A 17,236-nucleotide genomic window follows, 5' to 3' on the forward strand; every position below is an offset into this window, starting at 1 on the left:
AAAATATTTGAGGCCTTTACATGTTTGACTGGGATCCCAGAAAGCTCTTGTTGGCAATATTTCTTGGAGTTTTCAAAGGAAGAACAGTTAACTTTTAAATTAGAAAACTTATAATTTCTTCACGGGCACTTCAAGGTCTGGACTGGAAGTGCTGAGGAAGCATGTAAACTGTCTTCATGACTTCTCATCCTTCTACCTCCAGATCTTCTGTATGATGCTTGAACCCCACATCAGTCTTCTGGGGCCACCACCACAAAATTCCACTATCAAGTCATTTAGTTTCTTTTCTTTTTCCATATGTGCATGCATTGGAGGCTAGGTGTCAATGTCAAGAATCATCCTCTATTGCTCTTCCGTCTTATTCATTGAGGTGAGAGCTCTCATCAAGCCCAGAACTCAGTGGTATGACTGGCCTTGCTAGCCCATAGGAATCCTCCATCTTAGCCTTCTGAGGCTGGAATTATAGGCAGGCCACTGTGCCTAACCAGCATTTTCTGAATTCCACTCTTCATGCATGCAGGGAAGTGCTCCCACTAAGCCATCTCTTTAACTCCTAATGAGTCAGTTCTTTCTCCCTGTTCTGGAAGCAGGAGAATAAAGAGCGGGGGTCCTAGGACCTCCCTTCCTGATTTGCTCATGGCCATCCTTTCACCGTGCCTGTCTGTATCTGACATCTCATGCTCTTCTTACAAGAACATCAATCATATGGGACCAGGGCCCACTCCAGTGACTTCATTCCCATCTAGTTTAGATAAGAATTCCTGTTACAGCTGATACTTAGAGACCAGATGAGAAATTACCAAGATACTTTGGTTTGAACCTACAGACGAAGACTTGCGGGGATGTGAAGAGCAATCTCGGATTTCCCTGTCCCTGTGATCACTGTTGTCCCTTGTAACTAGAGGTTTCTCTCCCACCTGCCAGTTCATGAGTAAACACTCAGAGGCTTAATAGTTGTTACAAATTGTTTGGCCTATTAGCTCAGGCTTATTATTCACTAGCTCTTACATCTTAAATCAACCCATTTCTATTAATCTATTTATTGCCACGTGGCTGTGGCATTACCTCACATCTTGCTTCTCTGGCAGCTGCTGGCATCTCTCTAACTCCACCTTCTTTTCTCCTTTATCTTTGCTTGAATTTCCTACCTGCTATTGGCCAAATCAGCTTCTTTATTAACCAATGGTAATAAAACATATTCACAGCATACAAAAGGGCATTCCACATCAGTGGATCATAGGCTCTTTTTCGGTGATGTATTGGTCTTTTCACAGTTGCACGAGTTCTCATCTGTCCTCAGGATACCTTGTCTCACTCCTCAGATGGACTCCTGGGATGAACAGCAATCCTAGCTGTGGCCTCAGACTTAGTCAGTCTTGTTAGGCTCTCTCTTCCATGACAGCTGTCTCGTCTGGGGACTTGAGTTGTAGAAATATAGGAAGGAGTACAGGCCAGACACCATTCACAGGGTGTCAGTTGTAGCAGTCTGTGGTGCGTCAGGCAATGGCAAGCCCGGTGTCCCCCTTCCTGGGTAATTCCTAAACTGAGGGTTACTGAGGGTTTGTGGTCCTCCATGGGAGATGTCAGAGCGTTCAGAGGCTGGTTTCTGTCCAGGAAGTCCTGTTATTATCTGCACACTCTCAGATTTTGCTGAGCTCCAGCCTCGTCCCACAACCTGCATCACAGCAGAACTGACCTGAATAATACGGAAAAGGTCAAATCCCTTCTGTGGATGGCAGAAGCTGGGTGGAGGCACACATGTTCCTTCCGGCACACAGAGTGTCAACAGGTATTTTGTCTGAGGACACAAGAAGATGTGTGATTCCCATAGAAGCATTTTTGATACAAAATTTCTCAAATCAACGGTAAAAATCAGTCAGCCAGAAAACCTCCAGAGGGAGAGTGCCCTGCTTCCTGACAGTGTCTGAGGCACCATGAGTCACTCTGAGATTATCTGTCAGGACTGATTCTTGTTCAAATTATTTATGTTTGATTCTAGTCATTTGAATGTCTCTGTTCTTAAAGGCAAACCTTCAGTTGTTGCCCATGTTCACACCCACATGGGGGATTTGCTTGAGAACTTCTGTGGCAGCCTTTCTGGCTTCCTTCTCTACCCTTCTGGGCTGGACTTGGTGCAAGTCCAGCAATGAGGCCAAACAGAGTGCCTAGAAGCTGCCGGCAAAAAAAGCCCCCCTCTCTGACCTGGGAGGTCCTCCATGCCTCTCGAAACTCAGCCCAGAAGGCTTTCAAAAGCCTGTGTGTTCTGCCAGGTCAGGGTTCAGTGCAGTCAGGCCGTGAGCTCAGGGATCTCGGACACTTCATGGACTCAGCCCGCACTTGTACAAAGAACAGGTGGTGGAGAAAGCAGATAAGCATGGAGTGCAAACAGAGTAGGAAGACGCGATAGGCCCTGGAGACATGGGAGAACGCGGGAGGGCAGCGAGACCGGCACTGTGATGATGTAAATCACAGAAGCTCCTAGTACTAAAACTCAGACAGAGCCTGTCCAGCCTTCTCACCCTAGCTCCATTCCCATGATTCTCAGCTGTTTCTTCTGTCTAACCTCCTCAGGAATGTATGCATGCTGCAGGGGACCCCCTTTACCCCACCCCACCCCCCACCAACTACATTCCTAGATCTTCTGCTTTGGTAGGTGAGGACACCATCTCCTTCCCTCAGGCCCAGCCCCCTCCTCACATTTCCCTAGTTTAAGGGTGTTGTGGTTTGGATGTGGTTTACCCCCCCAAGGGGTTTATGTGCTTGAAGCTTGAGGTGGTGGGCCTTTAAGAAGTGGGGCATCATTGGGGGCATCGCCCTTAGAAGAGATTAAAGATGGTCTCAAAGAATGAACGGTCTCAAGACTAGGCTGCAGGGCTGGGGAGATGGTTCATTTGGTAAAACCACACAAACATGAAGGTTGCGTTAGGGTGCCCAGAACCCACACAAAAGCTAGGCATCGTGGTGCATGCACCTGTAACTCCAGTGCAGGAGGGGTAGGGCAGGAAGACCCCTGGATCTCCTCTGGCTGGCTAGTCTAGCTGAATTGGTGAGCTCCAGGTCCGGTGAGAGACCCTGCCCCCCAAAATGAGGTGGAGTGTGACTGAGGAAGATAGCTGCTGCTGACACACAATGCTTGTGCATCTGAATGCACGTGTGCAGACATGAATACACACACACATATACACACACACAAACACACACACACACACACACACACACAGATATTACATTGCTATAAAAGATTAAATCTGACTCCTGACTCTCTTAAGCTTTCTGCCCTGTCGGGTGACTGCCTTTGGTACCCTTGCCAGAGGCTAAGCTGATGGGGTCATCTGATCTGGAACTTTCAACTTCTGAAACTATAAATAGATCTTTTCCTTTGTAAGTACTCAGCAAAGAGTATTTTGTTTTTGTTAAACAGAATAACCCAAGCTTAGCTCTAGCTCTTCCATGGATGGGTTCCCCGTCAACCATAGGCAGTGTTTCCAGACCCTGCACCTCAAAGGCTGTTAAAATTCCCTCTGCCTTTAAAGAACACAGAAATGATCCACATTTCCTCCTTACTTCTACCCATTCTCAAGTTGAGTTTCAGAAAGCAGTGGGTGAGAGGGGAGGGTTTGGGTCCTTCATGTCTAAATGATCTCTTTCTCTCTCTCTGTCCCTCTCCTCCTTTTCTCTCCTCTTTCTTTATTTCTCTGAGTGTGAATATGGATTTCTGATGTCTTCTTCGATTACTCCCTGACCTGTATTTCTTTGAGACAGGGTCTCTCTGCATCTTTTAAACTTATCATTTCTCTGTTTACCCTTTGCGTCTCTATCCTGGTAAAATTCCTTAATGCCACCTCCCTGTTCTTCCTGTGCACTCTCTCCCCAGAGCCTCCGCTTTGTTCTTAGAGAATCCTCGCCCCACTCTCAGGGATGTGGCATTGTCCTGGATATCTTTGGTGGGGGGCATCAAGGATGTCTTTTCAGCCTCTTGTATTGCAGTGGTTTTCTCTGTGGTCGTTTTACCAGGCAGTTTATCTTGTTCTGTCTCCAGATAGATTCAGTTACCCTTGGCCACATGTTCATATTCATGCTGAAAACATTTAGAAGCTGGTAGGGGTTCCAAGTCTGAAGATGTTTGAGACATGCTGCAGAATGCTCGCATCTTTAACTGGGAGTGCTATGAGCCTTAGAAAGGAAGGGTTGTCCGGTTTCCCCACTTTTCTCCTTTCATATTTGGTTGGAGAAGCTGCAGTGTGTGGATGGGACTGGATGGTTTTGTTTCTCTGTTTTGTTTTCCCTTCAGTCCTGAGGTGGAGGGAGGTCTACCCCGAGACGTCACGCAGGCTAGGCATATACTCTCACACTGAGCTCAAGCACCCCCTTGATGGCTCCTGGTCACTCACAACCATACTTGTTTTAAGGGCCATGCCCCTGCCCACTGCTCCTGGCTTTAGAATTTTTTGTGTGTGGGGGGACTTTGTCATCCTGTCCTTGACTCGCCCCCCCCCCCCGTGGACCTCTTGAAAGTCCTCTTCCACAGAGACACCCCTCCCTGTCATTTTTTATCCTGGCAAGTTTAAATGACTTTGTTTCTCTTCTGGAATGACGGTGATGCCACAAGAGAAAGGAGAGGTGGTTTGGGTCAGCCCATCATCTTTAAGGTGAAGATGGCTCTGAATCAGAACAGCATCCTACAGTGCACTTTTATAATTGCAACTCCATTTGTTCTCTCGAACAATCTTTGAGGGCCAAGGGTGCAAGGGCCACCTTACAGACAGACAGAATCTCCCGAGAGATTAAATGACTTACCCAGGTCACATTGTGAGTTGGGGATGGAGCCAGGATTCCTGGCTGGGTGTCTAGCAGTGACCTTGATCCAGGATGTGACAAAGGCGTTGGAAACATCCAGAATAGGGTCTGGATGCTGAGAACAGTCAAACTTTGGGCCCGCGGCCTGGAGCCGTGGCAGCGCTGTTTCTCCGAAGTGTTTGAGGCAGTTATGGATCCTGCGCTAGGGGGCTGTGATTGCGGGGAGGTAAGGGGAGGGGCTGTGGGTGAGCTGGGTGCTGTTGTGTGGTAACACCTGTTCTCTCCCATCCTGTGGGCTGAGGGGGAGGGGCTGCTGTGTGAGGCCTGGGAAAGCCACAGGGCAGGCTTGCTTTCTGTGGTAGGAGAGGACTCCTTTCTTTAACTACCAAGCGTGCTCCTGCCTCAGGGCCTTGGTACTCACTCTGACCGAGCTACTTCCCAGATAGTCACGTGACCCACATCCACATTATCTCAAGATCCTGTGCAAGGCACACCTCCTCGAGAAGGCTTCTGACTAACCATGTGTCTGTCACTTCTCTAGTCTGTGCTCTACTTTTCTTCCTAGCCTTTGCCTGACAAGGCAGCCTGTATTTCTTTCCAGCATGTCTTTGTTGTTGTTCTGGGATCTCCATGCAAGTAGGGAGATGCGATGTTTGCACGCCTGGCCATGTAGAGGTGTTTAATAAATAGACTGGATTTAGACTCAGACTCGTCAGCAAACTCCTTAGTCTGTTGTTATACTCAGCACAGTCTTTCCAGTACCTGCTGAGTTAGTGAGGAACCCAGACTGTTCCTGCCCTCTGGTATTTATCCTATAGGGAGAATTATCAAGGGTGTGGAATGAGGGTGTGCAGGCTTTCCAAAAAGTCTAGAGGCTGGCGGAGAGCCTGGTCAAATTGACTCAACGATAACAATAACCAATGTCTACTGCCTGTGTGCTGTGCACCTGCCCAGTTTGTTATTGTGCCATCTTATTTAATAATTTTTAAAGTCTGCAAGGGGCTGGAGAGATGGATCAGTGGCTAAGAGCACCGGCTGCTCTTGTAGAGGACCTGGGTTTAGTTCCCAGCAGCCACATGGAGGTTTACAATAGTCCTTAACTCCAGTTCCAAGAATTCCAGCTACCTCTTCTGGCCATGCCAGCATGTAGTGCATATACATATATGTAGACAAAACACTCATACACATAAAATAAAATAAATTAAATTAAATTAAAAAAATCTTTGAAGTCCAATTCATAGTTAAAATTGAGGGTCGGAGAGTTAAGACCTGGCGTGGCATCCTGTGGTTAGAAGTGTCTGAGCTTCATCTCAGACCAAAGTCCTTGGATTCCATCATCTGTTTGTCCTGCACTTACCCTTCCTCCACTTGCCTTGTGTCCTCCCTGTAGGCAGTGAGTGACTGGCCATGTTTGGGGACAAATGTCACTAGTTCCTGTTAAATGAAGAGGTGAACCCTGTGCTCCTGGGGGCTAGCCACTTCCCACCATGGTGGTGCTGGCACAGCCTCCGTTAAGGACCCCTTTCAGATCCAGGGTCCTGGACCTGTGAGTTCCGAAAGGCTCCCAGCCAGGACACCGAGCAGGGATGCATTGCCTAGCCCTAGAAAGAGAAGTCCTGGCCTGCCTGGGCCAGGGTGCAAGGTACACTCTGTCCTGCATTTCCAGTGTTTGTGGGACTTCAGGGGAAATAAGGCTCCATGGTCCAGTATCTCTGGAAAGTGATGTGTGCAGTATTCCTTTCTTGAAAAGAAACAATATAGGAGAACCTATTAAATGATCCAGGGAGTCTCAGGGTAAAAGAAAGTATTAGACTTTAACTCAGCCTTTCCAAATGCATTTGCTCATAAATGTATTTGGGATTAAAAATATTTTAAAATTGGGTTAAACTGTAGGGAAGTCTCATTTTTATAGAAGTCTCATGTGGCATCACACTGCGCTAGAGTTCCACGGGACACACTTTGGGAAGCTGGTTCCCTTGTACATATTCTTCTCTCATTTGATCTTTGTTCCCCACTCACAAAGGGCTAACACTGCGGAAATGTAAAGAATGTCAACCGCCTGGTGACCGTAAGAAGAATCTCGTAGGTGGTGACAAGGGCTGGGACAGCTCACTCCACACATGCAGACGCAGGAGCTCGGGAGTGACTTGTCCCTAGTGACACCTTAACTGCAAGGGGAAGAAATAACTAAGAAGAGGGGAAGGCGATGGGGACAGGGCGGAACATGGGTGGCACCGAGGGCTTGGCCTTCAAGGTTAGACACTGTCTAAGGTGAGGAACGGTGAGGAGGGAGGAGGTGACAGCTGATGTTGATCATGGTTTGTTTTCTATTGCTACGATAGAGACTGAACCAAAGCAGCTTGGGGAGGAAAGGGTTCAATTCATCTTACAGTTCCGGGGAACAGTACGTCATTGTGGGAAAACAAGGCAGAAACTCAAGGCAGGAGCTGATGCAGAGGCCATGGAAGGGTGCCGCTTACTGGCTTGTTCTTCACGGCTTGCTCAGCCTGCTCCCTTATACCATCCAGTACCTACCTGCCCAGGAGTGGCACTACCCACCATGAGCTGGGCCCTCCCACATCAATCATCAATTAAGAAAATATCCCACAGATTTGCTCACAGGTCAGTTTAATGGAGGCATTCTCAGCTGAGGTTCCCTCTTCCCAGATTACCCTACCTTGTGTCAACTTGACAAAAACTAACCAGCAAATGCATATAGATGGTACTGATATCCCAGGACATGGACCTGACTTGGGGCAGTGGGAGGGGGAGGTCTCAACAGATTGGGTCTAACTGCTCTCCCCAGAAATCCAACAAAGTAGGATTGGAAAGACAGGAAGAGAGTTTAATAAATATGGCCCAGGTTAGTTATACTGGGGAAGTGGAAGACATCAGCATCTCAGCATGTCCTTGGAGCTCTCACATGGGCTACTGTCTGAACAGAGGAAGAACTGAGGTCGGTTGAGAGGTCTGTATGATTGAGCAATCTCTGTGAACTCAGGGCTGGCTGGTCATTGCCTTAGTTCTGGTCCTGCTTGTCATGGATTGCGGGAGCATCCTGATGTCTTTCAGATGATTGAAGCTCTTTAGAGGGATAGCCCCGGTTCCCCTCCTAAGGAGATTGGTCTCCAAGCTCTGCTGTTTCTGGAATCAGCGGATTAAATGTTGCAGATTTAAGGCAGTGACTGGGACTGGCTGGATCTGTCTCAAGGGAGTCTGGGACAGAATGCTATAAAGTTTGGGTTGAGGAGATGGCTCAGTCAGCCAAGCTCCTGCCTTGCAAACACAAGGAGTACTAGCTTGTAAAAAGCCAGATGTGGTGGCACACACTTGCAATCCCAGTGCTTAGAGGCAGAGGCAGAATAGCCCTGGAGCTTTACTCTGGGATTTTGGAATTGCCCTCCCATCAAGAGTAAAGAAAGTAACACACCGACTGCTGATATGGCATACAAGGGAGTAACATACCGACCCGCTTACATGCAGGGGAAGGGAAAGGGAGGGTTTTTGGAAACAGGAATAATACATGGTGCAACCTGACCTTCTCATCTGCTCTCTGCCCACTGCTCCCACAGGGTGAAGCAGTCTGAACTGTTTGACAGGTGGAAGCGCCTCCAGATATGCAACTGGGCAATGGACACCTCCGAAGCCAACCTGTTCAAGTATGCATTGCCGTCTGCCTTCGGTCCTCATGGTGTGGGTCCCCACTGCCACCTCTTCAGATATCCATCATCTGGTTCTCAGTGGGCATCTGTCTGGAGCTGGCCATAAGGGCCTTAGGAATGTGAGCAGTGGCAAGGCCAGCACCTGGTCAGCTAGCAGCCCCATGCTATGCTGTGGTCCTTGCCTTTCAAGGTTGGGGCTGTCACACGTAGCTCAGGCTGGTGTGTGCACAAAGGCCTCTAGAAATGAGATGCTTGCTTAAGGTCCCTCCATAGCTCTTACAGTCTCATTGTCCCCATCTCCCCATCCTGGCATGGCGTCTCTTCCTACCTTCTTGGAGGCCCAAGTTCATCATGCTTCTATCTGATATCTGAGCCTGGTTGCTGATTTTTTTAATTGCTTGTTAACCACAATTAACAGATAGCAAGCTCTAGGAGAGGCAGTAGCTATATTTCCAGGCTCTCATGGGAACCTAGCAGATGAGAGGCATCCCAAAATGCTCTTTCATTAATGGTGAGCTTTTGAGTTTTCTCCATTGCTAGCCTCCCACCAGCATTCCAGGGCAGGTAGACCTTACACTAGGAAATTGATGTGGTCCTGGCAGCTGGTGTCTAAACTGGTGCAGCCACTCAGGCTTAAGTACTGAAAGCTGCCAACTGTTACTGGAGGTTTTTCTGCCCCGCCTGTCCTGCAGCCATTTCCAAATAATCACTCAGGGATGTAATATTAATTATAACTGCTTGGCCAATGGCTGAGACTTCTTACTGGCTAGCTCTTGCATATAAATTAACCCATTTCTAATAATCTGTGTATCACCATGTGCCCTGTGACTTACTGGCATTGTTCTGGCATGTTACTCCTCCAACGGCTGCTGGAGTCTCCCCAACTCCACCTTCTTTTTCCCTGTAGATTTGTTTGGATTTCCTTGCCTGGTTATTGGCCAAATCAGCTTCTTCATTAACCAATGTTAATAAAACGTATTCACAGCATAACAAAGGGCATCCCACAGCAACTAACGTGAAGGAATCCTACACAGGAGGCTATAAGAGTGGGTTTCACCAAGGACTTGGTATTTTCTTTATCAATGTCTTCTTTCAGTTTGTGGCGATTCCACACCAGGGGGTTTGCTCTGCTCCGCTCTTCTCCCCACCTGTGGGGGGCATAGAGGTCTGTGAGGTGAGGCTGTGGGGAGCAGAGACCCTCTGGGGTTGAGGGATATGACGTGGATTTAGGTGTGGGGAAAGAAGGCAATATTGAACCTTGCTGTGTTCTAAATAGAAAGCTCTCAGGACCGTCAGTTGCCTCTCACTTCAAACTTCTGGAAAATGGAGAGCTCCTCCATCCAGGTTGGTGGGAGCCTGGTACAGTGCAGGAGGGAGGCCCTGGTATTTCAGGTACAGGAGAGGACCAGCAACTGTCTCCATCCTGCCATCTGCAAGCTTGCCATGCTGGTTCATACGTTAGCCATGTGCCAGCTTGTTTTGTATGGAGTGTTCTCTAGCTGACAGACTAGATTGTTTCTGCATCTGCAAAGCTAGAAGATTCAGATGCTGGTTTGTAAGGCTGACCCTGGCTCCTCACTTGCCAGGCTTCAGCCTTTCTTTCTTACTCACATTCAAAGTTCCAATTCTCTCCAGAAAGACCCTTCTATGAGTAGCAGTCAGCTGGTTTCCCAGTGAAGATTTCTCATTAAGAAGTGAAATCATGAAAAGTTGTTTAATCTTTATATTTAACCTTTTGGCTTGGACAAGCTGGAGTCACAGAATCATAGAGGGTCAGAAACAGAAGAGCCACCCCTGTGTTATATACATGAAGAAACTGAGGCCCAGAATGGCAAGCCACCTGCCTGGGGCCCATATCTGTGGGCCACGGAGAAGAAAACAGATTCTAGGCCTCTGGACGCTGAGTGCCAATTCATGTTTCCACCCCAGCGCTCATGAGAACACCTCAGACCTCCTTGAACTGTCAGAGGTCATCACAGGGCTCTGTGGAGCTGCCTGGACCCAGGGGGCACTGGGCCTGGAGCTCTGTGTACTCCACACTGCCTACTGAGCCTGCTGGGAGTGTTGGGGGGTATGTGTAGGTGTCATTACAGGGCTTTGTGGAGGGCCATCGCAAGGCTCTACAGAGAAGGAGGTCCATTTCCCAGGGCTCCCTGGACAATGCAGGGGACTGAGCCTGGAGCTGTGTATACTCCAGGCTAACTCAAGAAAGTGGTGGTCTGTGCCCATGGCCACAGTCAGAGCCCATTAGTTTACAAGGCAGGGAGCAAAATTGCCCAGGACCTAACCCTTTGAAAGTCTGCTTGGAAAGTCCTGGAGAAGAGAGAAAAACAGGTTGCTTCAGCAGCCCCCTTTCCCTCGGGCTCCCCCCCCCCCCGCCTTAAATCTGGTATCTGTGGTTTAACCCCTCTGCAGCTCAGCTTTGAGTGTTACTGAAACCAAAATGTCAGGACTCTTTCTCCTTCCTTCCTCCCTCCTTCTTTTCTTTCTATATTGAATTCCTGGAACATTTTTCAGGAGCCGTGTTCCACTTTCTGCAGGAAGGTATCTGGTACCAACCCAGAATCCCCAGGCTGGGCCTGCCCTCACCCTAAGTCAGCTTCTGACAGACAGACATGGCACTTTGGGTGACCATACAGGCCTTGGTTTTGTGTGAAACGGGGGAGATCTTTGTTGCGTGTTGGTCATGGAGGCTGAGACCCTAAAGAGCTCTGGCTTCAGGTTGCTGGATGAGAAAGAGAGAGAGAGAGAGAGAGAGAGAGAGAGAGAGAGAGAGAGAGAGAGAGAGAGAAAGAGAGAGAGAGAAGCATGCATGTCCTAGAACAGTAAACTTTGTGGGGGTGTCTTGCTGTTGGTGAGTGGGCGTCAGTCAAGGCCTGGCTGATGTGGCTAGTAAAGGGTGGTTTGAACAAGCCCGTGATGAGCGCTGTGTGAGGTTTAGAGAGGTGCAGGGGTCTGGTATCTGGCTTTCCTTCCAGCCTGAGAAGGCAGGTGTAATGAAAAAAAGAAAAGAAAGGTGAAGTGGGTACCTTTGGGCAGTCCCTGCCAAGATATGCCACTAACTAAACGTGCCATGAACAACAGAGTTGGCGCAAAAGGTTTATTGGGGAAGGTGGGAGGGAGAGAGTGAGAGGCCATGTTGGAGTGGGGCCATGAGAGAGGCAGGCAGGCAGACAGACAGACAGACAGACAGACAGACAGACAGACGGATGGAGAGTGGGGAAGAGACAGCAGGAAGAAGAGATGCAAGAGATCAAGCTGTGCCTGGCGAACATTTTCAGGGGTGCACACGTAGCAGAGCTGGCGGTAAGAAGGCATAGATGGCATAGCTGTGTGGTGAGGCAGGCTGCTCCTGCAGCAGGAACTAACGGCCAGTGGTTAGCATGTGATTAGCATGTGCCATAACCTTTAAAGACAAGAACTATCATGGAAGTATGGTCGCCGGAGCTTTCCAATAGGCAGCGAACATGGGCCCTAGAGAGACAGAGAGCTCCAGGTGCCAGGAGGATGCTGGGGGTAGGGAGGAAGTGAGTCTGGGAATGGAATGGAAAGGAAGGGGCCCCTCTCTGCTCTGCCCAGTGTCACCCCTGTCTCCATGCCCAGCAGGTCCACCTTGTCCAAGTGCTGCAACGCCCCTGGCTTTCTCTTCACCACCCAGAAGAACACTCCAATTGAGACGAATCTCAGGTATGAGATGGTGTCCAGCGGCTTCTTCCACATCAATCAGGAGATCTTCCAAATGTTTCCCAAGGTACATCCCCGACGTGGTGGTCCGGGAGGGAACTGGTGGTCAATGCCAGCGAACTATGGCTTGTATGATTTGAGGCAAAAATAGGTTAAAGTTCTGCCTCTGTCGTTGTGTGTGGATGACATTCCACAGCTATCTAGAAGTGGGGTTAATTATACCGTGATCACTCAGTCGAGGCAGGCACGAGAGAAAAACCATTCAAAGTGTGTGAACACCAGAAAGCAGGCCCAGGACAGAGCCAGGCCTGAATGTCAGCCACATCAGATAACCTTGGGGTCATTGTGTAAGAATGCCTCTCCTTAGCATTCATTAGTTACACATATGATTGATTTTATTATGCCATTTTCATGCATGGCTGAAATGTATTTTGATCATATTCCTGCCGCTTCTACCACCACCTTCTCTTATTCCCTTCCCATGCCCCTTCTCTTTCCCAATGAGCCCCCTCTCATCCTTTTTTTTCTCTGTAACTCAATGAGTTTTATTGGAGTTGCTGAGGAAAATGTCTCTCCCTTCCTAGCAACCACTAGCTACTATTAATACTTCTATGATATCAGAGATGTTGTCTGAAGGTGGGCTGGTCAGTGATAGCGTAGTTGCTCCCTGCTCTTGGGGGGCAGATCGCCGAGGCTGATAGCTAGCTCCAAGTTCTGGACTCTTGGAGAAAAGGATGCAGAAATCGTACTTTTGACTGGTTCAGATGGTTCTGTGATACTGAGGTGGTGTGGCTTCAGCAGAGAGGCAGGTGGCAAGGGTGTGTGTTCATGCTTATGTTCTGGAAGGAGAGCTCTGGGATGCCCTGCATGTTTTAGTGGGTCAGGGGAAGTGCTAATAAGATGAAGCCAGAGTCTCTGTGGATGTCCTGTTGCTGGTACCAGAGTGACCAGGTAAGATTTGGACTCAGGCAATGATCTGAAGTCACAGCACAGTGGTGGCATTGAGTCACCTTAACTAGGTGAGCCTTGCACGGTGTGGCAGATAAACTTTCGTCTTAAGCAGGTCACAGCAGCATCTGACAGAGCCTGGGCTGGCTTGCAGATCCTTGGAGAACCAGGGCATGAATTGCTGAGGTCAGGAGGTAGAGCAGGGTCTCCATACCTTTCTCTGGAAAGGACCGAATAGTAAGTGGACTTGTAGGTGGCATCATCACCATCACTACTTGCCACCATGGTCCCAGCACGGCAGTGGTCATGACAGTGGTCATGAGAGTAGTCACTGTCACAAGTAAACTCAAGAAAGCGAATTCGTCTTAGTGGCACCGACCTTGGAAAGTGAACGTAGCTTTCACAAGTCACTTGTCTTATTTGAGTGGCTTCAGACTGTTTAAAAATATAAATGTTATTCTCAGGTTGCTGGCCACACGAAAACAGGTGGTAGACCAGATGTGGCCCATGGCCATGACTCTCCAGCCTTCCCTTGGCATAGCAGTGTCTCTGGGGTTTTAAATGGCCAGCTTTCCAGCCCCTTGCCCACCCAGAGATTCTGTTCTGTGGTTATCAGATGGAGCCTAGGAAGGACTGTTTCCAGAAAGTTCTTGACACACTCATGGGAAACACAAGAAACCCTCAATGACTTTTCCTAAGACTACTGTGGCTCATTCTGTTTCTCTCCCCTATTGACTTTGAGACCCCAGTGCTCTCCCCGTCCTGGTCCTCTGGACCTGTCCTCACAGGGAAAGTGAGTCACAGACTCAAGTGTGTCACAGAGGGCCACAGTAGCTCCTTCTGATTGAGGCTAATTCTTGGTGCAATGTGGTACCCTCAGCAATTGCTTGGCTGGCGGGTGCTGGGGGCATAGCAGGCCTGCAGACAGAAATGGGAGGGGTCACCCAATGCAGGAGTCTCTTTAGCCCCCTCCTCATCTGCAGGTGGAGTTCCCCCTTTCTCTCAGTCCAGCAGGTAGAGCTCACAGAGGGGATATTTTTTGGGGCAGAGGTAAAGCCTCAGATGAAGTGGGGGGGCACTGGCTGTGACACCATGCATGTGCCTCTCCAGGAAATGCCCTACTACCGATCTCAGTTTAAGAAGTGCGCCGTGGTGGGCAACGGAGGCATCTTGAAGAACAGCGGCTGCGGGAAGGAGATCAACAGTGCCGACTTTGTCTTCCGGTAAGGGAGCTCCTGGAGGTGCATCTGCCGCCTCCGTGGCTCTCCTCTCTGAGTCCTTCTCCCACAATGTCCCTGTCCCTCTTCTCCACTGCCACCTGAAGCATACCTTCACTATTCGGGGGCCCCAACCTCTCGAGCTCTATACCTTCAAGCAGGTTGTTCGACTCTGGGGTTGTGGTTTCTAGTTTTCAAAATGGATGTGGGGGAATGTGATGAACTAATGGAATTCTGGATGGGAGACCCTAAAATTAATGTCCTGTAGAGTGGACAGTCAACCCTGAGCCCCCACTCCCTACATGGGTTGTCCCCTTCTGCAAGCACTGGCGGGAGGAGGGATGCCTGTGACTTCAGCCAGGCTCTAACCGAGCTGGAGAGGGCCTTTGCATTTCTTCTTTCTTGTGTGACATGCACCTGTTTCCATGCGGGGATCCTTACTTTCCACATTATCCCAGGCAGGGGAAATGAATTGAAAATGAGAATCTCAAAGGCTGGAGAGATGGCTCAACAGCTGAGAGTACAAGCTGCTCTTGCCACCGTTTCTTTTCTAGGATGCCCTCACCTCCACCCTCCTAAAGAACTTGGTGTCACTCTCAGAGGACATTTGGCACCTGTCAACTAGATTGTCTTATGGAGACTTATTGTTCCATTTGCCTTATTTGGGGGTATAGGGATTTCTTCCTGCTACCATGACAAATTACCAGGAAGCCAGTGGCTTGGAACAGACAGGTTTTACAATCACACACTCTGGGGTGCAGTTAAGGTGCCAGCAGGACCTTGTCTCTTCCTGGATAGTCTAGGGCAGCTGTAGACATTGCTTGCCTTCCTTGGCTCATGGCTGCCAGCACTGCAGCGTCTTCTACTCTCCTTTTCTCTTCTATCGTCACCACCAGACACACACACACACACACACACACACTCACACACTCACACACACACACACGCACACACACACACACACACACACACACACACACACACACACACACCTATTCTAGTGTCACCACCACCCCCACCCCGCATCTTCCCTTCCTCCCTCTCTTCCTTTTTCTTTCTTAAAAGACAAATTCTCACTGAGTAGCCCAGGCTGGTTTCAAACTGCCGCCTTTTTGCCCAGCCCCCTGCCTGCTGGGATTGCCCTCACCTGCCCCATGTCTCCTTTTGTGATGCAGATTCTTGGTTGTCAGCTTGACTACATCGGGAATTAACGAAAACCCAAGCAACTGAGCCCCTGTGAGGATTTTCTTTTCTAAAACACCTTCCTGGCATCACATTTTCTTTGCAAAGGCTCTTGTGATTTCCCCGGACCATCTGGACAATCCAGAATGGCCTCCCCATCTCGGGATCCTTAGCGTATTCTCAGCTGCAGCGTCGCTTCTGCCAGTTAAGGCTCGCGTTACCCAGTTTTGGAGGTTAGGGTTTTGCTGCCTTGGCAACCTCACATTCCTACCTCAGGGGTTTTCTGCAGGTCACTTCTGCGACCTTGTACCTCAGCAATGCACTCTCAAAGGGTATCTTTGAATATCCCACAGGCTATTTGGTCTTTCCGCCCGCTGCAGGCTTTTGCTAATTCCTACCCTTAGCTCAAGCATCACTTCCTCAGCGAAACCTTGAGTCTCCAGACAAGGGGATGCTCTTGTACCTCTCTGCTTAATGCCATACCTTCCCAGAGACCCAGGGATGACCACAGCTTTCAAGAACATGTTTTCGGTGGTAGTTTCAATACCTCCATGGTTGTAACTTCAGTGAGACCAAAGATTGGAGGGTTTTTCTCTCTCTTTTTTTTCCTGCTGCTCCTTTCTGATAAAGGGCAGAAGGACCTTTGCTTTAGTCAACCATAGCTGTTCTGCCCAACTGGTGGCATCTCTGACCTGTACCAAATCCTTTCCTTTCTTTCCCTTTCCTCTCCCAGTCATCAGAAGATGGCTGACAACCTAACTATGTGAGACTGTCTCTCTGCAGGTGCAACCTGCCCCCCATTTCAGGGGAGTACGCCACAGATGTGGGGGAGAAGACAGATGTAGTCACCGTGAACCCCAGCATCATCATTGACAGGTCAGTGGTCCTCTTTCTAGACCTGAGCTCCTTGTTAGTGGCCACCAGTCACAACCACTGGGCACTGGGAACATGGTCCTGACTGAGATGGGTCAACTGTCTACATGAAGCACTCATCGGGTGTCAAAGATTTCATACTAAGAGACTTAACACATCTTGTTGATTTTTACATTAATCACATGCTAAAATGATAGTATTTTAATATTTGGTTAAGTAAAAATGAACATTATTTTTATTTATTTTTTAAAATATTTATTTATTTATTTATTTATTTATTATGTATACAATATTCTGTCTGTGTATATGCCTGCAGGCCAGAAGAGAGAACCAGACCTCATTACAGATGGCTGTGAGCCACCATGTGGTTGCTGGGAATTGAACTCAGGACCTTTGGAAGAGCAGGCAATGCTCTTAACCACTGAGCCATCTCTCCAGCCCGAGCATTATTTTTAATAACTTCCCTCATTTCTGGTTAATTCAATACATGGGTCCTGCATCATGTTTCTTTGGGCAGTGTAGGTCTGAGCAGTTGTTACCTAGAGGTGGAAAACAGCCTTTCAGGGGGTCTGAGGACAGGCCATGTCCTTGTCCAGGTATGAGGTTTGATCATGCAAAGCTCTTAGATCTCACTTGACTGCCCTCTGTGGGCCTCCTGCGGTGTGCAGGAGCTAGTATGTTGTACATCCTCAGCCTGGCTGGAGGGTGAGTAAGAGGGACAGGGAAGCGGAGGAGTGGCTAAACTACATCAGATGCCAATAGCCAGGAGCCTTTGGAGAGCAGAGAGAACTGCGGAGGGACAGATGGTCACTGGAAAGAGTGTGTAGGCAGAAGCCAAGATACCAAGGAGAGGCCTAGCTAGACCAGAAGGCT

General features: G+C 48.9%; 1 protein-coding gene across 1 annotated transcript in view; it reads left to right on the plus strand.

Moving 5' to 3' along the window:
• St8sia5 (ST8 alpha-N-acetyl-neuraminide alpha-2,8-sialyltransferase 5) overlaps nt 1–17,236 on the plus strand; it is a 66,675-nt gene that overhangs the window by 45,425 nt on the left and 4,014 nt on the right. Inside the window, exons 4-7 of the mRNA XM_038331497.1 lie at nt 8,370–8,456; nt 12,066–12,210; nt 14,202–14,314; nt 16,274–16,366. Of these exons, the coding sequence (XP_038187425.1) occupies nt 8,370–8,456; nt 12,066–12,210; nt 14,202–14,314; nt 16,274–16,366 (438 nt within the window). The remainder of the gene's footprint in view (nt 1–8,369; nt 8,457–12,065; nt 12,211–14,201; nt 14,315–16,273; nt 16,367–17,236) is intronic.

This window comes from Arvicola amphibius, chromosome 5 (genome assembly GCF_903992535.2).
Source record: "Arvicola amphibius chromosome 5, mArvAmp1.2, whole genome shotgun sequence".
NCBI classification, from domain to species: domain Eukaryota; kingdom Metazoa; phylum Chordata; class Mammalia; order Rodentia; family Cricetidae; genus Arvicola; species Arvicola amphibius.